Source organism: Capsicum annuum, chromosome 2 (genome assembly GCF_002878395.1).
Source record: "Capsicum annuum cultivar UCD-10X-F1 chromosome 2, UCD10Xv1.1, whole genome shotgun sequence".
In the NCBI taxonomy this organism is placed as follows: domain Eukaryota; kingdom Viridiplantae; phylum Streptophyta; class Magnoliopsida; order Solanales; family Solanaceae; genus Capsicum; species Capsicum annuum.
This window is the reverse complement of record NC_061112.1, coordinates 139,342,806-139,367,303: the sequence shown is the minus strand read 5'-3', so window position 1 is coordinate 139,367,303 and position 24,498 is coordinate 139,342,806. Positions and strand designations below refer to the sequence as shown.

Genomic DNA, 24,498 nt, shown 5'->3' with positions numbered 1-24,498 from the left:
CTTCTACATTAATATTTACTCGTAGTTTATAAATTTCTCTTCAAGTTTGAAATTTTTTGCCAATATATGAGGTCTTTTATTTCCCATTGTTGTTATTAGTTATTAACTTATTTTCTACACTAATAAATCTTCGTAATTAATTATAATTTTGATGATTTTCAGTAGCTAAATATTCGAATTATTAACCATTTAATTTTTTTTTTATAATTATTATGCTTGTAGAATAGTGTATTATCCAATTTATGATAAAAATAATAATTTTGTAAATTTATCTATATAGAGTATTATGATTTATGAGACAGACTTCTGAGTTATGAATGCCATCAAGAAGGGTGTGCGTAATTTGGGATTAGAAAGTAAGTAATGTTGGTACAATAGAAAATTTTGTAAAAAATAAAGTATGTTCTAAAGTTATGCATATATTTTAAACCTTCCATCTAAATTTCATCTAAATCTATTTTTTTTTTTTAATTTTTGATCAAACACTAGCTTAACATGTAATATGTGATTATGTGTAATATTACAAAATAAGCCAGTTTAGTAAAATCTTAGAGAGTCAGAAAATCATTCATAAGTAGTCAGTATATAGTATTCAAAAGAAATCCCTCCACACAGAGAAAGTACAAAGGAAAATAAAAGGACAAAGTGGGGGGTTTTGGTTTTGGAAGAAAAAAATATTTAAGACAAGTTTTAAGGAAGATTGCAAAATTAATTCTTCCCTATCTCCTCATCCACCTCTTCCTCCTCCTCTTTAACACCTCTATATCTCATTCTTCTTCTGTACAGGTACTTTAATTTCTTTTTCTTCTTTAAAGTTTCAATCTTTTTTTGTGTTTCTTCTTGTGAATTTGTTTTTGTGTAACTGTTTATTAGGAAATGGACTATGTGTTAGGGGCTCTGAAAAGCAGTTTTATGCCTGAGACACAGTTGAAAATGACCCAAAACATGGGTTATGGGGATGAGTTTTCTGCTGCCGGCGCCGGTCAAAATGGTGTCTCCGGCGACGACTTCTTTGTTGATGGTCTGCTTGACCTCTCCAATGGCTTTGCTGAAGGCGAAGGAGAAGAAGAAGAAGAAGAAGAAGAAAAACAACAAGGGGGAGAAGATAACTCTGTTCACAAACTTTGCCCTGTTTCGCCTCAGAAAAAACCAGAAGCTGTTGACACCATTTCTGTTCCCGTTAAAGAAGATTTTGCTTCTCTTCCTGTTAGTGAAATCAGTGTTCCTGTAAGTCCTCCCAACCCCTGTTTCAATTTGCTGTTTTTGCTTCTCTAGTGACTCGAACCGATAACCTTAAGGTTGAAGGGGGACAGTGTTTGCCATTCCAGTCAATCCCTCTTGTGGTAAAGTTTGGTTCTTTTTGAGAAAAGAAACACTTTTTATTCAAGTTCTTAAACTGTGAAGGTTAAAGAGCGTATTTTTGGGGTACAGGAGGATGACTTGGATAGCCTTGAATGGCTGTCTCATTTTGTTGAAGACTCATTTTCTGGCTACTCAAATGCTTATCCCGCCGGAAAATTGCCGGTCGAGAAACAGTCTGGCGTCGGAGAAAACCCGGTTCAAGAGAAGTGTTTTGAGACTCCGGTTCAGACCAAGGCTAGAACCAAGCGTGGGAGGACAAGCGTCCGAGTTTGGCCATCCGGTTCAGGTTCATTGACCGAGTCATCTTCTTCTTCAACTTCGTCTTCCTCCACCACAACCATGTCGTCATCTCCTACTGCTGCTTGGGTCCTTTATCCGACTCCGGTATATTCCGCCGAGTCACCAGGTAAACGGCTTACTAAGAAACTGAAGAAGAAACCGGCGGTTCATGGTGGAAGTGTACCTCAGCAGCCACGGCGGTGCAGCCATTGTGGGGTTCAGAAAACCCCACAGTGGCGAGCCGGTCCAATGGGTGCAAAAACGCTTTGTAACGCTTGTGGGGTCCGGTTCAAGTCCGGTCGGCTTCTACCGGAGTACCGTCCGGCATGCAGCCCGACTTTTTCCAGCGAGTTGCACTCGAACAATCACCGGAAAGTTTTGGAGATGCGGAGGAAGAAGGAATCAGAGGAAAGCGGTTTAGCTCAGCCGGTTCAGATTTTTTGAAGACATTTTAATTAATTTTTACCTAAAAGATGGTGTGCTTGCAGTGTAGGGAATTTTATTTTTAGTTAGGAAAGGAAGGAATTTTAGATGAAAAAAGTTGAACCGGAGTTAAGGTAACAGAGGGTAAAAAACAGAGCCGGTTTAGTAAGAGAGTTAGGCCCGGTTTTAGATTGTACATTCCTAACATGGACCCATGATTTGGTGAAGGTAGGTTTCAAAGTTTAGTGTAACGGACGAGTAGTCTTTAATGTACTTTCCCAGATAAAATTCCCAGAAAAAAAAGTAGTAGTAAAAGAAAAGGCTCTTCTTATTTTTTTTTGTTCTAAAAAAAAAAGAGAAAAAGCTTCTTATTGCATATGTGCAGTCTTGTTGTTATTCTTTATTGTTGTTTTTGTATTATTGTGCAAAAAATAGGAGGGAAAAAATTAGATGACAAGTGCAGTTGGAACGTTTCAACCTTTAGTAAGCAGGCCGTTGAAAAGTGAGAAGTATATGAGCCTTTTAGGCATGGTTTGGTAAGCCTTTTAGGAATGATTTGGTAATCGGGGTAAAATTCAAATTGTGTTTAGTGAGGAGTATATGAGCCTTTTAGGAACGTTTCAACCTACTGCATTGGTTTTGCAATACTAGTACTGGAGAATTTTATGTTTCTTAAGTTTGTACTATTTCATACTCTTGTTCTTTTTTTACAAGTAGTTCACAATTTTTTTTTATATAAGCAAATGGAAAAATCAAATCAAAGAGATTAATGACATTTTGGGTGGCCATGATAAATCTTGTTGTGGTCCACACCATACTATTTGGACAAAGATTTAGAGAATTCAAAGACACATGGTTAAGGTGGGAAGGGCTCAAAAACAAATTCCATACAAGAATTTCGATGTGACCGATAACATAAACGCCCTCCATTTCAAATTTATTTGTTTTACTTGTTCATTTAGAAAAATCTCTTTTTTTCTTTATCAATTCTTTTTTAACTCTAATTTTCTACATGATATGCTTAAATTCACAATATTAAAGAACAGTTTGATACATTAAAACGTACTTTATATTTATGTAAGATTCAAAAATGCTTTTTTATCAATTAAATTTTTTTTTGTCGACAAACAAATTTAACGGAGAAAATATTTTACAACTTGAAAGGCAGAGGCAGAGCTAGCAAGAGTCGAGGGAGTTCATTCAAATCCCTTCGACCGAAAATAATCATCTTTATATATGATTAAAATTATTTTTTACGTATAAATAGTAAATGTTAGCCCTTTTTATCTTTTTTGTATATTTACTTTTTACAGTTTAAATTCGTTAATGAAAATTCTAACTCTACGGACACAGCTGGAAAAGGGAGTATCTTACTTTTTAGAAGTAGCTTTTGGTGGAGGAAAGGAATCACAAGCTTTTCGTGTAGAAAGTAGAAGAAATAGAGTCTGCATGGACTGTGACTGTACTGTGCTGTGGGAAGAGGAGAGGGGCGCGCCTTCCTAGTTTTACTATGGTTTCACTTCACGCTCTTGCATTTACCACTCTTTGACATGGACATTACCCTCTCCCTCTCCTATTTTATTCTTTCCTTTTATTCATTTTTCTTCCTAATATTTGATCACTTCCTTCCTCATTTGGGATACATGGTTGAGGTGTTTCGAAATTGAAGTGGCGAGGCGATCTAATCCACTAATTTCACCGAATATTTGTCATCATCATTTACTAACAATCTATATCAGATAATTTTGCCTATCAAAATTAGAATGTATAAAAGGAATTGGCTACACCGTTATCTCTAGTGGGACAAATTGACAATCTAAGTTTTTTATATAATTAAAAGGTATATCATCACACCTAATTATGTGTTAAAATCATACCATATATAAGCAAAAATTAAATAATGTATACTTCTCGTGATCACACTTTGAAGTTTGAACGTAACCCATCAATCTAAGATTGTCACTTGGACTTTTGTAAATTACTAGATGAGAACCTTCATCTAAAATTTGCTGTCAAAAACAAAAAAAATGAACCTTCACTTAAAATGGAGACTTGCACGTTTTACTTACATTGTTCCTTAATTTTGGGTTTTAATTTGTATTATTTAACGTCTGATGACACTAGCTCCCATATCTACTTAGGTTACAAATTATTATCAGCAGCATTTCTCGTACATTTCTAGGCAGGTTTCTTTACATGTGATCACACAACTTATCACGTGATCATACTCGCACTATTTAATATAGCAGTGGCATATAGGATCGTTTACACATATAATTGAGCTACTCAAGAAGGGAGGACACATTTCCCCCCCAAAAAAGATAAAATAGAAAATAAAACTAAAGTTTAATAATTAGTGAAGCAAATTGGATTTAGGATGCCAAACTTAAAATTATCCGTTTATTTATTGTTTATTATAGGACGTGTCTATACTATCATAGACAAGCTAAGTAAAAATGGGATGTAGAGAGTAATTTGATTGAGATTAGCGAATGCATAATCAACAATTGATTAAAGAGCGCATGCCATTTGTCACAGTGGTTGTACTCTGACTTTCACAATTTCTATGTCATTAGTGTATGTAAATATAGCTCTAATCAATGATTGATTAGGTCGTATCTAGAGTAATTAGTGGAGGTGATGATAAGTGCGACTGTGAATGTTCAGAATATTGTTTTCTAAAGAGTAGGTGTTTCCAGTAAATTGATAAGCTCAATAAAATAATATTATACTCTTTCCGTCCATCTCAAATTATCTGTCGTAATTTTCATTTAATTTAGAGGTTTTTCTGAAAATTATTTTATTTATTGATAGTAGTAGGCTAAATTAATATTATACTCTCTTCGTCCATCTCAAATTATCTGTCATAATTTTCATTTAATTTGAAGGTTTTTCTGAAAATTATTTTATTTATTGATACCTGAACTATCATAATATATAACACTCATAGTAATTAATAGAGGTGTTTGTCGTTGTCAATAACAATAACTACTAAAGGTAATTAAAATGGAAACAAATAATAAATTTTATTTTGAACGTTCTAATGTAAATAATTTAGCAGGGCTATTTTTAAAAATAACAACAAATAATTTGAGATGAAAAAAATAGTACCAAACTATCAAAAGTTGTTTTTCAAACTTCTATAGTAAGTTAAAGTATTTAGCTAAGTGGTTAATTCCCATTTAGAAAATGAAATGCAGGACAAAAGGAAATCAATATAAATTTCTTTCTTTAAGTTTATCAACACTTAATCAACATAATAAAAATTCTGACATCGTTATTAATAATTTAATCTATAGATGCAGACGAATTTATGTAACATGAATATAGGGGACATAAAATTGTAAAGTAGCATAAAGTTTTACCTTCTATGCTTACCTACAACCCACAGACTATTATTGTAAAGGTTGGATGAAAATGCTTGCCAGCATCCCTACTACGGAAAACACATACCTAACCCCTTATTTAATTAATTATTTTTAATTAATATATATTTTATTTGATGAAATTGCTTAATTATAATAAAGAATATTAATTTGACGTAGATAACAGATGTGGATAAGTTTTTACCTCCCTGCTGCTACTCCAAACGGTCTCAATTCAATTATGATTTCTTTATCTACAGGCATCATTGTACATGCCACCTAGCTAAATTTGAAAGAAGTGTGATAAGTGGAAAATATCAATAATAAGTAAATTAAATGTTGATGTTTGGTACTTTTAAAATCTCTTTTCGTGACGAAAAAAATAAAATAAAGAGAAGATGTATTGTCAAGTTTAGTTAATCTTTTAGATAAAGTGTTTGATGATATCTTCCATTAGCATGTCCTCTTTCTCTCAAGTTATACTGATTTTCTCGATTGTTTGGTCTAATCCCAACTCTGAACCATATATTCATTTATTCAATTTTGCAGTTTACTAATAAAATCGGTCATTTGTTAGCGATTTAGACGCATCATTTTTCATATTAATAAAACCAACCACCTCTTGGTTGTGTGTTTTGTTTTCCTGAACAAATAAATACTAAACTAATGCAATTTGCAATGTCAGCTACTAGTGCTTGGAAAATGTTATTTACTATTCATGACGTCCTCTGCGCTTTGCTATTTGGCTGTTTACTAGCTGGTACAAATTTCATCATCTACCACTGAGAAATTGGCTTAATATAAGTTCAAAGTATTATAGTAATTGTTTACTCACCAGTCACCACATTGTTGTTATCGCAATGATATTGACATGTCAAATTCAAAAACCACCAGAAGCCATGCTATGTGCCATTTGAATTTCAAAAATTCAACTTTCTAAACATTACATTCAATTTTTTTCAATATTTATATTTTCCTGTTCTGATGAATGCTTTTTTATTTGTTGGCTTCTCATATCAATTAATAAGCCTAAAGAATAGAGTCTACAAATTTGTTCTCTCTCGGTCTAAAGCGATTTTACCTCACTACCTGTTGCAAAGGCTCAATCATTTCCAGCCTAAATTGGAGTACTGGTGATATGAAGAGAATTTTGTTGCCAAGTTTTGATTTAGGGCTGGGACCAATTGAGTTATTGGTCTTTGCTATTTCTTGATCCAAGTGCTTGGATCAATATTTGGTGGAATCTAGTTAGTAACCGGTTCTTTATTTCGCAAATAAGAAATTATGCAGAATTTGAACGAATCAAAATGAATTGAGTTGATAAATGAGCAAATTTAACCACACTTGACTCAATAATTCCATTTATCGACTCGACCGATTATGACTGGCATTACTAGAGAAGAGAGTACGAGAGATTCATCCTATCCCTTGTGTAAACTCAAACAACGCTGCCATATTCCGGACAGGAATCACAATCACTGCTCTGCAAAACCTATTGATCCAAAAACAACAATGAGACTCTTCACCAAAAAGTCTTCACAAGGATATAGGACTTTGGAGTACGACCATGCACTTCTTTTAACCTTTTTGTTTCCCTCTGCACAGCATATGGAGTGTTTGGTACGGAGATAAATATTTTTTGGAAAATATCTTTTGATCCATGTTGATTGGTTAAAATCTTAAAAAGTAATTTACTTAGTTGGAAAAGGAAATTTAAAAACAAATGTCACAAGTTTCATTTCAATTTGGCATAATAGATAATCATGCTCTTTAACTTGGTCTTAAATGACATCTATAACCTTCAACTTTGGGTGTGAACAAGTAGACAGTTAAACTTGTAAAATTGAACAAGTAGACACATATGCCCTATGTGGTGCCTACGTGGCTAATTCTTGTCCTACATAGTGTTCTAACTCTCTAGTGTTTTCTTATGTATAGATTACATATAAATACTCTGATATTGTTTTTAATTATGTATCAAATATCAAAATATTAATAAGAAAATTGCCTATTTTTCAAAAAATATTTATATCAGCTACAATAAGTCCAATTTATTTCACCAGTGGGGGTCTTAGGAGGGTGGTGTGCACGTAGATCTTACCTTTTACGTGTGAAAATGAAAAAACTATTTTTTTCGATAGACCATCAAGTAAAATAATTCAAAGCAATATCAAATTCCAAAAAATATTTAACTGAAAAATATTTACCATCCTACTAAATAGTATGCCCACCCATATTGGTTTGTTTTTCTTATTAATCAGCCCAAGGATCAGGGACGAAAAAGAAAAAAAGGCCTTCAATAGGGAAGATATTTCCACTAGAACGGAAACTTGGCCACTTGGTGCTCATTTTTTGGAACTTGAAACAAGCATTTGGGTTGGGCTCCCCAGAGGATCTTCATTCAAGTCCAAAACCAATTTCTTCATATATTTTTATCTTCATATGGGGTATCTAGGGTATGGGCTTAGATTTTCTTGAAAGAAATTTCATCCAACAGTCATCATATTGCGTTGCTTAGATATTTATCTGCTTCCACATATTTATGACAATACTTTGATAATTAGCAACATTTTTATTTTTACTCCGTCAAGATTGTTTGATACGTAGAATAAGGTGGAATATCTAAAAATTATGCCTGCACCGAAATTTATACTGCATTTGAATAAATTGATATGTTATTTATATTGTAATATTGTTTATAAATTGTGGCAACAATTGGCACTGATCTGTATGATATAAGTTCAAAGAGGCTTTCTCTTCAATGTGTCAAACTTAACTTGAGTACGAGCCATAGTCTTATAGAAGAAACAATCAGCCCATAAAAAGCACTAAAACTAAAATGTCCCATATATAGGAGTAACTCTTTTTTTTATTGATAATCACTTACTACTAAACAACAAAGGTGGACAATAATTCCATTAATTAATGAAATCATCAATTCCCACAACAATCAACTAGCTTTAACTTCCAAGACTCTTCTGTTACAAAATTTATTGCAAGTGATAGAAATTAGTTTCGCACAACCAAACAATAGCTTTAAAATGCCTTTCAGGCTTTACGTAAAAAGAAAGTGATAAAAAGTTAGGCCATGCATGCAAAGATTAGTTGCCTTTTGGAGGATGATCCCAACATCCCCACCCCCAACAATTTCCCCCTCCTCCTCCGCCACCGCCACCACCACCTCCCCCTCCCCCTCCCCCTCCCCAGCCCCAACCCCAGCCTCCTCCCATGCCGCCACTGCCACCACCACCACCTCCTCCCCCACCACCCCCACCACCTTTACCTCCGCCTCCGCCTCCGCCTCCTCCACCACCATTACCTCCTCCTCCGCCTCCACCTCCCCCACCACCTTTACCTCTGCCTCCACCTCCTCCACCACCTGCACCTCCACCTCCACCTCCTCCTTTTCTTCCACCACTTCCCTCATGTCCTCTACTTTTTCCATTTCCTCCACCACCACCACCTCCTCCTCCACTTCCCTTTCCTGCTCCCCCTCCTCCCCCTCCACTTCCACTTCCTCCTCCTCCGCCTCCCCCTCCACTTCCCCGTCCTCCCCCGCCTCCTCCTCCTCCACCTCCACTTCCACTTCCTCCCCCACCTCCTCCTCCACCATCACCACCTCCACCTCCACCTCCCTGACCCCTACTTTTTCTAGCATTTTCAATATTCACCATAACCTCACTCACAAAAGTTGTGTTCCTTGCATTGGAAGTAGTGACATTAACTTCTGAAAATCTTCCCGTGGTTGGCTTACGATCCACATTAAGCCCATTACCCAAAAATATTGAGCTCAGCACAGTAGCAAGTAATAATAAAACTACTCCCCAAGAGCCCATTGTCTTCAATAATTACTCGAGATTGCATGGAGACACATCCATATACCGCCGATATTTATACTCTTCTAATTTTCCTTCAATGAATAGCTTCTAAAAGGCTTAGCAAAGCAGACAAAGTCCCCACATATATGACAACAGACATCAAACTAATTTGTTCCAAAGGCTGCAAGCAAAAGGAAGGTAAAGAGAAACTGGGGACTATACTAAACTGGACATGATGGACTTGCTTCTCATTCAATTTTGTCCCCACTCTCACAAGCTTCTCTCTCTCTAACATGCTCACTAGTTATATATCTTTCTTTTATTATATTTTCCAGCCATATTCCTTAAACTATTGTTTTTTTCCCCTCTTCATTACAATAATAGTACTAATCACGTGGGATCAATTGGATAGCGGCGCAACTTTTCCAGCGTTATTAACCACAATGCTAGTACACATGTATTCAAAATCTGCAACATCATTTACATATTAAGCACTAATTAATCATCCCTTTATTGATCTAGCTTTCCTTGAGATAGATGCTGTCGTTAATAAGAGTGGATAATTCCATTTCTCATTTTTTTGCGGGACATATACAGCCACAATAAGCAATTATTAAGGATGTTGAGGATCATGCATTTATTTTATTAATAGAGTTGAGTATTTTATAAATATCACAGAAAAATCGCCATTAATAAAACCGTTTGTATGTCATCTTCGTTCCATACCCAATTGACAGCCCAATAATGGGTCCTTCATCATTTTGTTCAAGATTTGAAAGATCAATTAAGGTGGAGATGGTCATCAAGATATGATTATAACACACCCATTTCAATTTGTTTTTCTTACTTTTCCTTTTTCCTTTTTTGACAACTCTTTAATTTCTATTTTCTACATAACATGTTTAAGATCATAAAAGTTAAATAACATTTTGATACATTCTATATTTCTTTAGCTCAACACTATAAATTTTAGTCTTCTTTTACATTCTTAAATTTCGTGGTATGTCAAAAATTCGATCGACAAATTGAAACATAGTATAGTTTAGTGGAAACATGGTCTTGGCTCATTATATTTTAGTGACCCATCATTTTCAACAATAGCCATCCATGTACATCTTAATTTGGGCGTGTTAGCTTATATTGCTATATATTATATAATCTTGGATTACATATCTTATCATGAACTCGTCTTCGTGTTTAATATAGGCCTAAGGTCTGTTAATTTCTTAACTGATTGTCGCTCCTACTAAGTCTAATACAACTAGATCATGTCCTACATACTTCACATTGAGTTAATTTGAATGATATACTTGCATTCAATTGTTTTTGCTCAATCTTAAGAGAGAAGTGCAATTTGAAAAAAAAAACATTGAAAATATATAGTAGAAAAGAAGGTGGATATACAAAAGTACATGTTCATGTGATGTGGGGCTGGATGGGGAGGTTTTACCTTTAACTTGACGTCAGGGATAGGACAATCCAAGAAGTGTAAAGCACGTGATAGGAAGTGGTTAATGATGCAAGTCACTTAAGCAACTAGTGATATAATTGGATTGAGGTGGTGCGGTGGATTTTAGGTTGTTTCTTAAATAGAAGTGCTGTCCAGATATGTTCCAGACAGACCAGACCTCAACCACTTGTTTTTACATGTTGGATTTAACCTTTTTAATGTTGTTTTAGCTATAGCCAGCAACATAACAATAAACTGCGAAATATAAATATAATATAAGAAATTTTATTGTGAAATTATTATTTGCTCAATGGAGTAAAATAATACGATTCATTATTCTTGAAGAATTTACCTCAAATCTTCATCAAATCTAAGTGATTTTCAGGTTGCGGCGCTATTACCAAATTAAAGGGACTAACTTAAGTATTTTTTTTACCCTTACAATCAAATAGATTGCAACAACTCCTTTCAAGACTAAATTCCTCCTTTGTTGATCTATTTCAAAGCTTCTAGGTTATAGTCTAAAGAACAAGAGACTTAAGCCTAATCAACTCGAGAACCTAAGCAATAACTTAGTGGTGCTTGGATAGTTTTTTTTTAAGTTACTTAAAAGCTAAAAGTTGAATGTCAAAATAGTTAAGCAACTCACTTTTGGCTTCATTTTTTATTTTTTTTTTATTTTTTTTTATACTTTTAAGCCAAAAATAAAATGCTGAAGAATATTTTTTATCTTTGATAAATACCTCCAAAAATAAAAAAAGTCAGCCACAAACATTACCAAAACCTAATACTTCGTATAGATATTTATTATAGTCATCAAAGCTAAATTCAGCTTTGCTCAGCTAGCTCAACAATTATATTTATCCATTAGGTAAAATCACAAGGATACTGTGAGGATGTGGCCTTTTCTTAAAGCAATTGCTTCATGGATATATTTGGTTTGTAAAGTGGCAGCAACTTTACCTTACGGGCCCATGATGGAGAAAGGAATTTGTTATTACCATGTCAAGCTAAGGACCTTTCACTCGAATAATTCTTCCAATCTTTATCGATGGAAATCTAGATCTCTATTTGCGTTGCGCTTGCAACTACTACAAAAATATCTTAACGATTTAACATGTCTTGATGACTATTCATTATGGACCGTTTTTCTATAAAGGAACGAGTACATTTGTCCATGTACTAACATAAATTGAGCAACATGCTTCCGTTAATTATTATGTTTTGTTATAATTTTACACTTGTTATGAAAGAGTCTTGGTTTTCAGAACAGAGCTCCCTGATAAGGATTACTTTAAATCATAATCAAAAGTTTAACAGACAAGTTATAAAGCTAGACATACTTTTTTTTTTTTTCCATGAAGAAATTGAACATGTGGAGTCCACAAGGTCTTTCAAGCTAGAATTCCATTAATGGATCGGAAAATATAAGAGAGGATTTACTAACGACAAGGATATTTATGATCCAAGAGTTTGACATAAAGCAAAAAATTGAACAATTTTGAGTAATGTAGTCTCGATTCAAACTTTTTCCCTTTCCCCATTTCTAAATATCTTTATTGCATATGAAGTTAAACCTAAAATATTTGAAGGGGAAAGACCCTATGAGCAGAAAATAAAGATGGATTCCCATTTCCTAGTGTGTTATCACTTTACCTCAAATAATTTAGGTGTTTTTACAACTAATTTATCATACTGTATAATTCTCCTCGGGAAAAAAAAAATCTAAATATACAACCTTAGATTGTTAATTATAAATCATAACAATATTTTTTAGATTGCAATAAAGAGCAATTTTTTTAATAAAATATAAAGAAAAAAATGTTTTAAGAAAATAAAATAAAAAATTCATCCTTAAAAAAAGACATTAGTTAACAAAAAAATATTGACCCCTAATTTCTCTATTGAAACTTGTTTTTTCTCTTTTCAAATTGAATCTGTTATTCTTCTTATTTCTTCCACGATCAGCAAACATATACTTATCGAGGCACAACATAAAAAGGGATAAAAACGTTTTATTATTATTTTTTTTTTAAAAAAACCATCCCTTAAAAAATGTTGATAACTAAAAATAGGACATTAATCATCTCCATATATCTCTCTCAATTTTTTTTCCTTTTTTAATCTTTCATAGTTCAAACTTTAAACATATTAAACTTCATCTTCTTCTTGCAGAATAAACTTCTTTATTTTCGTCCAAAATCATAAATATATATGATCTTAAATGTCACATAAAATATCATTGCCTTACTGAACAAATATATAATAAAATTTTTGTTAATTTTATACATAAGTTGGTCGTTAGTTTATTTTGTTAATTCTATGCGAATGTATTAGGTGTTGTTTTTATGAAAAGTGGAAGGCTTAATGTTACATTTAGATGGCGAAATTATTTTTGATTTGTATTCAAAGAAAAAAAAATTATGGTTAAATTGAGGTATAAAGTTAGTATAGAGTGTTGTACATATTTGGGTACTTGTAGTATGAAATATGGTGTAAAAAAGTTTATGTTCGTGTTAAAGCTATTTTAGTATGCAAATGTATTAATTGGTGTATTATTGTGTTAGTGATATGAATCAATACATTAATTTGTTCTGTACTCATTCATATGAAAATAAATGTACAAACTGACGTTCATGTCTTGACAAATTTATTGTAGTTATTAATAGGGTTGAAAATTATATCAATTTTTAGGGTCTAAAATTGATATAAAGGCTGATTTTTTTTTAATTTTTATATGTTATTAAATAATTTAGTATATGAAATGAATACAAAAGTTGTTGTTCATGTCATCAACAAGTCTATTATAATTGTTAATAATGTCTGAAATTACACCAATTTTTTGGGGTGAAAATTGATATGAATATTTGTTCTCTATAATTTTACATATTTTTAAATAATTTAATGTATGAAATGCATATACAAATTGATCCTCATAATTTTTATACCACTTTATACACGATTATTCTTTGTTTAATGAATAATATTTTTGATAAATTTTTTTCTTAATTATATGAAATGGAAATAAGTATGGATATTCTTGTATTCACATAATTTTTATTTATTATCATTCATTTTTATACAACACATCTATACATCTTGAACTCTTGTAGGAATAAAATCAAACTTAAGATTTTGAGACGTGATTCAAACAAATTTTGATAAAACTCCGATGAAAATCAACGAGAAAAGACACAAAAATAAATCACGCAATAAAAATAAAATAGATAAACACAAAATCGAACATAAGAATTGAAACGGCTAGTGATCAATTGATAAGAATTTTCAAATGTAGAGATTACAAATAAATAAATGTATAATTGTTGGAGGTATTATCTAGATTTGAGAGAGATAAACATGGGATTTCTTTTTCATCCTAAATGTAAGAAATTAACAGTGAGAATGGTGAAAATCAATTATTCATTTTTTTTAATCACAAAATTTAATGGAGATTGCATTATATTTTGGGAGAAGAGTATACAGAGGAGAGATGTAGGAGTAAAAAGAGGAGAGATGGAGAGGAGTTAAGGAGATAATTTAGGAAGTAAGAAACGTATACGATATATTTTTTTCCCTACTTTTTAGTTTTTAATAAAGTATAATTTATCAAAACTACTATAACTTGCAATTATGAAAAAGTAAAGTTATAACATGCGATAAACCTTTTTAAAATGATATCTGGGATAATTTTCACATTCTTCTGTCCAACAATAGCCAAATTAATTGGAATGGGCTTTATCCATTCTATCCCAAATCCACTTGATCCAATTAGAAGTCTCCAAAGTTGGAAAGTGACTTTCCTACTAATTATGGGCTTGTGGTCCAACAAACGCGTTGTAATTCCAAAAGGTTCTGGGTCGAAAAGTGAAAACGTTGTTCATTTCTTCTCAGCTCGATAGCGATTTGTGGAACATTACTTTTTATAGACATAATTTTAATTTATAAAAATTATGCAAATACACAACTTATACTTCCAATATTACAAAAAATTTTAACTTCATAAACATATTACAAAAATTCCAATATATACACAGAATGCTATGTATATGTCGGCTATGCTATGTATATTAATAGGGAGAGATAGTAGAATAATTAAAAAAATAGGAGAGAGTGTAATTACTTCCAAAAGGGTTGATACTTATGTTATTTATACTTTTTATTTGTTCTTAATAAAATAATTTACAATCACACAAATATTATGTCTTGCTTTAGATTGCAAGTTTCAAAAGGATAGTTCGACATCTACAAATTTAGAATGACTATTAAATATACGAAAAGAATAGCATAAAGCTATCTTCCTACCTCCCCAAAAAATCAAAAAAATTCCAGAATAGGACTAAAATTAGTCAAGATATCGAATATTTATATATACACAAACATGCGACACCTATAAGACGACACTAGCAAAACCTCCTTTTTCTACTTTCTCATATGAACTCAACTACGGTAGTTTTATTCCTTTTTTTTTTTTTTTTTTTTTAATGTTGTTGCTAAAATAACTTACAAGAAAAAATACAAAATTCAGCGATCTTAACTAACGTTATAATGAGGTCCTTATCAGCATGTCTTGACAAAATTGACAAGCTTTGGTACTCTAACTTGATACAAGTGTGCATTTATGCATTAATTCTTCAAGAGTTTAATATAAAAAGCTAACATTGTCATTACGGTAAATGTGGTTGACCAACGTCGACGAAAATATTGAAACTTACACAAGATAGAAGAGACAAATTAAGTAGTGAAAGGTGATCCAATTTTTCTTCACAATTAAAGATATTTAGTGGTAGGTTTTCGATACTGACATATTTCATGTTTGAATAATCTCAAACCTCATGCTATATCATTTCTTCAATTCATTGTTGTGATTAAACGCGTTGATTTGTTTTCCTATAAACATTAATTGTCCAAATTAAATCAAAGTTTAATGCTTTTGGGCCATATGGCTTATAAACTATATCCACAATGTATAGGTAGTGTATACTTTTTTATTTAATATACATACTTGTACACAACAATATAACCAAAATGTATTAGTAGTGTATACTCACCACTACATTAGCATGATGTCATACTTGAGCCTCTCTTTTTTAATTTCCTTTTTTCTTTATGTTCAAGATATAAAAAAGTGTTTAGCTCTATATACTTCATATTTTATCCATTTTTTACTTTCTGAAGTGGAGACTTTCACATCTGCACTTAGATATAAATCTATTGTTTTTTATTTGTTAAATGGAGCCATAGCACATGCTAATGCTGGAACGAATGTATTTAAATTAAATGAATCATTGCTTGAAGTCATGAGTTCAATTAGTTTGTATAGGATTGTCTATGTAGTGACTAGGAATATTTAAGAAATTAGCAATATATGTGGCTTAAGGTTAGTAATAACTAACAAAGAATAAAGATAAGGACTAGATAAGTATGACAAGTTGGAGGGGATTGGAATCTGCTGATTTTGGCCGACAATTATGGTGGTTTATGTGTGTGTATATTTTTTTCATACTCCAAGAATTTGTCGAATTCCCTTACATTTGTTGAGTGCTTTAACTATACCAGCGATTGGTAATGGCACAACCAGAAGGTTTTTCGGTCCCCCACATCGACTAATCGACGAGACTATACTAAATTTACGTGAATCTGTATCTGAGCTTCTAAATTTATTTCTAACTATATTATTTTCTATGTCCATTTTTACTTGTTCACTTTTCATTAAATTTATAAACTGGACAAGTATTATTCAACATCCTAAAAATAGAAAAGTTGACAATTAAAGAAGGACGTATTAATTTGGGACAACATTGCATGGAGTCTTCAAACTAGAGAGGACAAATGCATGTGATAGAATTTGTTGGAACTACTAAAAATTCTAGTTTTATGACCGAATTAATCCCCTTCTATATGTGGAAATTAAAGGGCTTAGTCTTCAAGGTTTTCAACTAGAATTTAATGACTCGACTAATTCAAATTTCATGTACAAACCTCAGGAAAAGCAGTCCTTACCGGTACTCTTTGGGACCCGAAAATAAGAGAACTTTATTTTTTTAATGCGGTCTAGAACATGTTTTTTTATTTTTCGAGTAAATTTGATATTGCTGTCCTACCTGATTTTTCTAATAAGAAAGAATCCCTAATGTGACTAAAGGAAAAAAAAAATGATTAGATTAATCAGGGATGAATTTTTCTTCAATACCATGTACAAGTTGGTATATATATAATAATGATGTCCCGGCAATTTCGTCAATGAAGAACTATCTGTTTAGCGGAGGAAATCCAAATCTTTTTAATTTACTAAAATATTTTGATATTTTCTTTAAAAAGTTACTAGGAGAAAAATGACCTTACTAATAAAAGTAGAAAAAACAAGTTCATTCTTCTCCGTACCCGAACAGACACCACCCACATTCCGATCCCAACCTTCAACCTCATCTGCTTAATGTTTGCGTAGATTTTTCTATATAAATATTTTGAAATAATATTTTCTGCTAAAAACCCAAACTCACCCCTAGTGCGTGAATCGCCGCCCAAAAATGGTAACTGGTCTTCGAATAATAAATTAAAGTCGGAAAAGGAAGAAAACGAGTACCTAACACAAGCCAACACACGTTGAACAGAAAGTGACATATAGTGCCAAACAATCTAACTCCCAGCATCTTCAAATATTTCCACCTATCTCATATTCACTTTTTTTTTTTTTTTTGATGAAACAAATCTAATCCCACAGTAGTACACAGTCCACGCACAAATGTGAATGGGTGTATCAATTATGATTAGAGTAGAGCATTACTCAAGATCATATTGTATCTTCGTTTATATCATGCTGAATTATTGGTGAAGTCATTATGACTATAGATTGAAGTAAGAAATCACTGCACTTGGATTACAATCATATCGGCCACTACTTAAATATATAGCTTGTCTCTTTCATTTCATATTCATATGACATATCCCCCCGCCCCCACCCCCCCCCCCCCCCCCCCCCCCCCCACCTCGTTAGCCGTGTGCATATAACGATAAATTATGAGAAGATTTATCTCATGTATATCGAAGATATTATTAAATAAATAATGAAGGTCTACTTTATCAAAAAATAATTTTAAGCTTTAAAATAAAATGATCATACACATTAATATATATCAAAGTAGACGGATTTATAATTTTATATCATAAATTCGAGTTTCACCACCACCCATTATCAAGAACTTTCTCTCGCTTAGGGCAGTGGCGGATTTAGGATTTTTCTTCAAGGGATTCGAAAAATAAAAATATAAATGTGTGAATAAGCCAACAAAATACAATTTCAAGGAATGCAATAATAGTAGAAGGGATTTAGGACAACACAGTGAATTAAACAAACAAAAAAAACCACCAGCGTGGATCGAACCTGCGACGAGGGCATTAAAAGCAACCCAAGAAGTATAACCAATATCACTAAGCTATACAACATTCTTGATTTGGGTGGCTCAAAATTAATATATATACTTAAATATAAATTTTGCTACCTTATATGTACAATATAATTTTTTATCGAGGGGGTTCGGGTGAACCCCCTTAACAACTACGTGGATCCGCCCCTAGATTAGGACCCGTTTGTCCATGGTCTTAAATCAGATTGATTTAATATTGGAATTTTATTTGGAGATGCAATTTATATCTCAAAAGCTTTGTGTTGTTTTCATTAACATGAAAATTCCGCAACTTATGAAAATTAACGATAGAAACTTTCCCAACTCGATCACAATATTTAAAATGAGCAAACCATGGTTCCTAAATAAGGTATTATTAGAATATCCTAAAATGTGAAATTAATAAATCACATATCTTCATATTTCTTTTATAAATAAATATTTCCGCTTCATGTTATTATAAACGTTCAAATACACAATTTTACAAAAATCAATTGGGCCAATAAATCAGTAATAATAGCTACCCTTTAATATAATTTTTTCACATAATACGAACAATCTTTAGTTCAAATAAAAAAAAGTCTCTTTAGGTCTAGTGTGAATTTTTTTTTTCTTTCTTTCTTTTGCAAAATTAAAAATCAGAAGTCTTTTTTTTTAATATAAATTAATGGGTCAAGTTTTAAATTTTTTAAAAATTAAATCCACAAATTAAACTTGTAATGAAAATCTTACCCTCAGTAGAATTTGACGTGTAAAATCAATATTTCAAATTGAATTGAAGTTGTGTTCAAATGTCATAAACAAACATTGATTTGATCAACTCAAAATTTATTTGAGCTCCAAATTATATGATCGAATGCTTGCTTAACTTTTCGATTAGATGATCACACACTTTAATAATATAAAGTTATAATTATAACAATAGAAGTAACTCTTTATAACAACCTAAAAATAATGTTGTAACGACCAATTATTTTGATTTTCAATTTAAAAATTCTGTAAAATATCAATTGGACATATAACCTGATTACCTGAATCGACAAGAACTCAAAGTCAATCATATAGTAAAATTATTTACCATATAATCCGTGTAACTTGATTGGTCTGTTTATTTGTGGAGTGCGTTACTGTAGATGAGTGCTATTTTTCATCAATTCTGATAAGATCAACGTACTTGTTGCCTCAAATACAATTTACAGGTTTTGATAATGACTCCTTTTATTAAATTAATCTCTCTTTTAAAGCCTTCTAGCATGTGGTTTAGTTGTTTATTAAGCAAAGTTTATGACTAATTCAAACCTGTACGCTGATGTTCTTTTTGAAAGAAAATAACTCATCTTTCATGTGTTTCTTGTTAAGATCTGATTTGTTGCCTTTTCTTTTTGTTTAATTTACTTTAAAGTTAAGAGCTAATTTTATATGATTACGTATTGGAGAATAATGTGATACACTTGACACCTATATATATGATCAACATTAACTCCTCATCTCACGGATAATTATGACGTGTAAAGACGCACATGACGTTAATGTTCTACCATATAATCTTCTATTTTTTTATTTTTTTTTGGGATTTCTATATTTTGTAGTACAAATGAATAATTCGAATGTTGCTTATTTAGTTTTAGTGAATTTTGACCAATTAACGTAGAAGGAGTGTGTCATATTAATTTCACGTGTACATATTCATGGAAGTATTCTTATTAACCATTAGTGAAGTATCTTAGCCATGCATTATATTTTGGTCTAATAGTTGAATCTTGTAAGGAAGCTAAAGTAAGCAGAAAGGATAAAATTTAGACAACAGAACGTGTAAAGCAACATATATGTGTGATGGATATAGATGAAACAATTATCTTATATCATTTGTGTGAGAAAAACGAATCTAGAATTTAATTTAATGTTGTGGGTTCTGAATTTTCAAATGAAAATAATTGAATTCTAAATTTAATATCTATACATATTTCATAATTTTTTTTTTTTTTTTTAAATAAGCACATTGCTTCATTGGGAAAAAATGCATGGTAGGAGGTTTGTTTGACCTAATTATGTTAGGTCTCCTAAAACCTGACTGCTTTTCTCCGAATAAGTATCAAGTAATATTATTGAGCAGTGTTAGTAAATTAGCTTAATATACTACATGATTTTTTAACCTGCATAGGTTTGGATGGTTATTTTTTTACTCAACTTATTTTGATCCATTTAATTTAGCTTACTTAAAAATTAAATTGATATGCATTTCAAATTTACTTGTGAGAGAAATTTTGTCCAAATATTTTCAAAGAAATATACTTTTATTTGTTATATATGTTATACTCCTATAACAATAATAAAGAGAATTCTTTTTGTTAGATACTTAAATAAATTATGAAAAACAAGTATAGCACACAACTAAATAAAGAGAATCCCTTATGATTGAACCATTCAAGGAAGTTGACTTCTCCTACAGTTATTTTAATCCCCTGCAAAAGCAGAACATGATGGAATTAGATTGAACTAAAGCTCTGCTCTCTTCTTCTATTAAGTTTTACCGTTAGTTTGGAGCAATTATCATTGGCTAGTTTAATTTTTACAGTTCCTTAAAGAGTTAAAGTATCCCTTTAACTAATTACAAACATATATCCACTTATTTGGAAATGGGAAGGCATGCACTTCCAATTAGTTTTATACATTTCTTTTATGCTTCAACAAGATGACGCATAAGTTACATTTATTCTTGATAGTAATTAATCACATGCATTTTAACTTTGAAGATAGAGTACCTTTTACGAGTTTATGGCTATGACAATCCAAAAATGAAAAAAAAATAAAGAATTAATCCATCATTATCGACTAAATTACATGCTGGGTTAGTGTACTTTTTTTTTTTTTTAAAAAATGATAATATATATAACTTAAATTTATCTTTTAAAAGGGATTTAAATTATATGCATACGAAGAACTTGTATACTGTACGTGCTACAGTATGGTATACAGTTATCAATCTTCACACTTTTATTAAGTAGCCGTTTGGCCATAGAATTTTTTTTCTTTTTTCTGAAAATTTATTTTACTTTAGTGAAAAAAGTGAAAACACGCAACGTTTGACCATGAATTTTCCAACTCTAATTTTGAAAAATTATTTGGAAAAGTGAAAACAAGTTTTACTTGTTTTCTCTTTTTTCACTCATACTTCTCTCACAAAATTTAAAAAACAACTTTAATTTATATTCATATAAGTTGTTGGACAACTGAATAGTTTTCGGAACAACTAATGCAATTGTCGAACAATCGTGCGTAGTTGTTTGAAGGACTTGATCCATTAATATTGTGGGACTCACTCATTCCTTTTAATTAATTGGATACTTGAGAGACATCCTCAACTAATTTTTCCACCTTACCTTGCATATTCCAATAGGTTGTTTCACCCTTTGAACCCGTGGAGGTCATGGGTTCAAGCGGTGGAAACAACTTCTGGCAAAAATACAAGGTAAGCTGCGTACAATAAATTTTTGTGATTTGGTCCTTCTCCAAATCTCATGCTTGGCGGGAGCTTCAGTACACAGAGCTGACCTTTAAATACTCCATCCACCCTATATTAATTATCAAATACTATTATTTAAGATGTCCGTTCTAAAATCCTTATCAATTTACATAAAATTAATTAATTATATTTCATAGTTCACCTTTTACATCAATTATGTTTGAAAGTAAATTGTATTGATTATATGTGCAAAGAATTATTAGTGAAAGATACTTTTTATTTATGGCTTTTTTTAAAGGGACGTGGGAACAGAAAATGTGACGGTCAATATGCGATGGAAGTGCCGAGGTGGGTATTTATTAGCGTTGTGTGAAAACCAAAAATAAAATTAAGATGAAATTAAAGAAAGGGTTCATAATGACTGTAGTAATAATTTGTGGTCAGCAGTTTAGTTATCGCTTTCTTCAAATGACATGACTCTATTAATATTATTTACACTATTCAACGTGTATCAACTTAAATTCTTTTGTACCATAATGGTTCTCCGATTGATTAGGCCTGCTATAATTTTTTTTAAATTAATAAAGTTATTTGAAAATTGAAGATGAAACGTCAAATATGAAACGATACAGTGGAAAGTGTGAAAAATATCTAGATTTTTTAATCCATCTTTATCATGAGAATCATAATAATGTCATGTTTCACTGTTAATTCGGTTGCTAGTAGAACATAAACCTTCTTTGTGCTACAAGTTATAAGTATTTTGAACAAGACAAAGACTAAACTAGAAAGTTAGGTGAACGATATTGCTACCTCAAGAGCTGAATGTTGCGAGCGATACATGTTTTAGGTGGTTTATCACTATTAAGTTCAATCAAGACCACTTTTTTCAAAGACCTATCGTATATATTATAACTGCATGCTCTAATATTGATATATAAATAAGTAAATAAAAATGTGTTATAAGCCTTTAAAGTTTATCATGCATTTCAACCATATGGCATAACGATAATTGATAGCCAGAGGTCTTGAGTTTAAATTTTAAGGTCGACTGATTGATACTTCTTATTTTAGTGGGAAAAAAAAATTATGAAGACTTGACCACCAAAAAAAAGGTTTGCACCTGAATAAATCTGTTGAAGATGTATGTAAGTAAATTAATCACATCATCTATAACAATTAAGTAATTAAATTTTTAAATGAAATGATCACGCAATTCAGTATATAATTAACATCCCTCTCCACACAACTCCTTAATTTTCAATTTGCACCTATAATGTTCATGATAGTAGTCCCATATCGGTGGGTGTGATGACAGTTCAATATACTCATCTCATTAGCTAGATTTTTGGGTTGAATATAGGCATAAGGTTCTCTTCAGTTTGTTGTTATTATTAAATTCAATTCAATATCAAGTCCTCATTGAATATGTTATTAATTTATGCTCAAGACGTTCTTCAGTTTTATTTATGTGTTACATGTTTTTAAATATTTTCCAGTGTCATGTAAATGTAGGTTGTGAGTCGTAGTCTATAGATCCCATCTGCTTCAAGCTGGTGATTTTATCTCCTAACGCTACCACTTATTACTTGTTCTCCTTTTTATTTTACTTACTACAACCAGAAGATATTATACCTATAATAACTTAGGAGCCAAAATACTCTTGAGTTGTATACAAAACAGCTCACTTTGATGGTAAGTAGAGCTACTAATTGATAAAGATCGCAGCCAATGTCTCTTCCTTTTCTCATATAAGTTTACTTAGCTTAAGTAGGCAGGCAATTTGTGTACGTGTTAATAGAGAATTTAAAGACTTTCGATCCATATCGAAAGCTACTGAAATAAGTAGATTGTAAAGATACTGACAAATAAATACTTACCTGTATTAATTAGGTGTTTATATACCAAACCAATTCAAGTAACTATAGTTATGAGAATTAATTGGTGAAGTGAAATTCACATGTTATGTATTCACTGATTTGGTGAAACACCTTATTGTACAATAATGGTGACACTGCTGCTACAAATATTGAGGATGAAGAGAGAATTTTGTAACTTTCTTATATATACTTTTGGGATAGAATATAAATTAATTGTTAGTTGTTGGTTTGTTACAGGAATAGACAGTTGTACATAGACCGTAGAAGTTTCTATTTCTTCTCATGTAAGCCAATAGTTTCTATTCCTTCTCATGAAAGTCAATTCTATCTTGTATAAATCATGACATGAAGAATAAACAAATCACTTAGAAAATTCCCCAATACTTGCTCTTCACTTTTCTACAACAATTTTTCAAATTAAAGGAATTTCTGGTTCTCCTTATTTCCGATCCTTTTCCCTTCAACAAACTTACCACTTTTGCAATTCTTTGGAACTTATTTTTTTACAGTATGTTCTTCGCCTCGATCGGAAAATTATACTTCAGCATAGTATTTTTGTCGATTTATCTAGTGCATCGGTACTTTGGTTAATATGCTTATACATGGAACTTTTAATTTTCTTATAAAGAAATTATATTACTGTCCGAAATGCATGTCATTTTCTGCCACACTGGACTTAAAAAGACTTCTAGTAATAATTTTCCACCTTTAGTTTGGTGCTACACTTTACTAGAAAAGGAAATGAGATCTTCATATACGTTGTCATTAGCAGCAAAAGGGGGAAAAAATCTAGTAATACTATTATATTGCCAATATTCGGAGAAAAATGCAATAATTGATGGCAATGATTTTAGCAAAACTTGTCCTACTAATGGATCGAGACGGGAATAAATGAAATGCCACCATCCCAACTGGTAATTAGATATTCATTCATTTTTAACAAGATATTTAGGTTTGAATCATGAAAATGAAACCGTCTTTAGTAGAATACAAATTTAGATTAACCAAACTACAAACAGATACTTATATATATATATATATATATATATATATAT

At 31.6% G+C, this 24,498-nt stretch overlaps 2 protein-coding genes across 2 annotated transcripts; one reads left to right on the top strand and one right to left on the bottom strand.

Annotated features, from left to right (window-relative positions):
- Window positions 1-555: 555 nt before the first annotated feature.
- Window positions 556-2,440, top strand: LOC107859915 (GATA transcription factor 5). The gene is made up of 3 exons (XM_016705072.2): window positions 556-786; window positions 874-1,227; window positions 1,432-2,440. Exons 2-3 carry the CDS (start codon window positions 877-879, stop codon window positions 2,083-2,085), a joined length of 1,005 nt encoding a protein of 334 aa, XP_016560558.1. The 5' UTR covers window positions 556-786; window positions 874-876; the 3' UTR covers window positions 2,086-2,440.
- A 6,090-nt stretch (window positions 2,441-8,530) lies between these two features.
- LOC107858283 (putative glycine-rich cell wall structural protein 1) lies at window positions 8,531-9,265 on the bottom strand. The gene has a single exon (XM_016702961.2). It carries the CDS (start codon window positions 9,263-9,265, stop codon window positions 8,531-8,533), a length of 735 nt encoding a protein of 244 aa, XP_016558447.2.
- Window positions 9,266-24,498: the final 15,233 nt, after the last annotated feature.

What these genes read in the sequence shown, in the direction of transcription:
- LOC107859915 (XM_016705072.2), top strand. Translation starts at nt 877, where the DNA reads ATGGACTATGTGTTAGGGGCTCTGAAAAGCAGTTTTATGCCTGAGACA. An exon ending in TTAGTGAAATCAGTGTTCCT is followed by an intron (nt 1,228 to 1,431) that starts GTAAGTCCTCCC and finishes TTTGGGGTACAG; the next exon opens with GAGGATGACTTGGATAGCCT.
- LOC107858283 (XM_016702961.2), bottom strand. Translation starts at nt 9,265, where the DNA reads ATGGGCTCTTGGGGAGTAGTTTTATTATTACTTGCTACTGTGCTGAGC.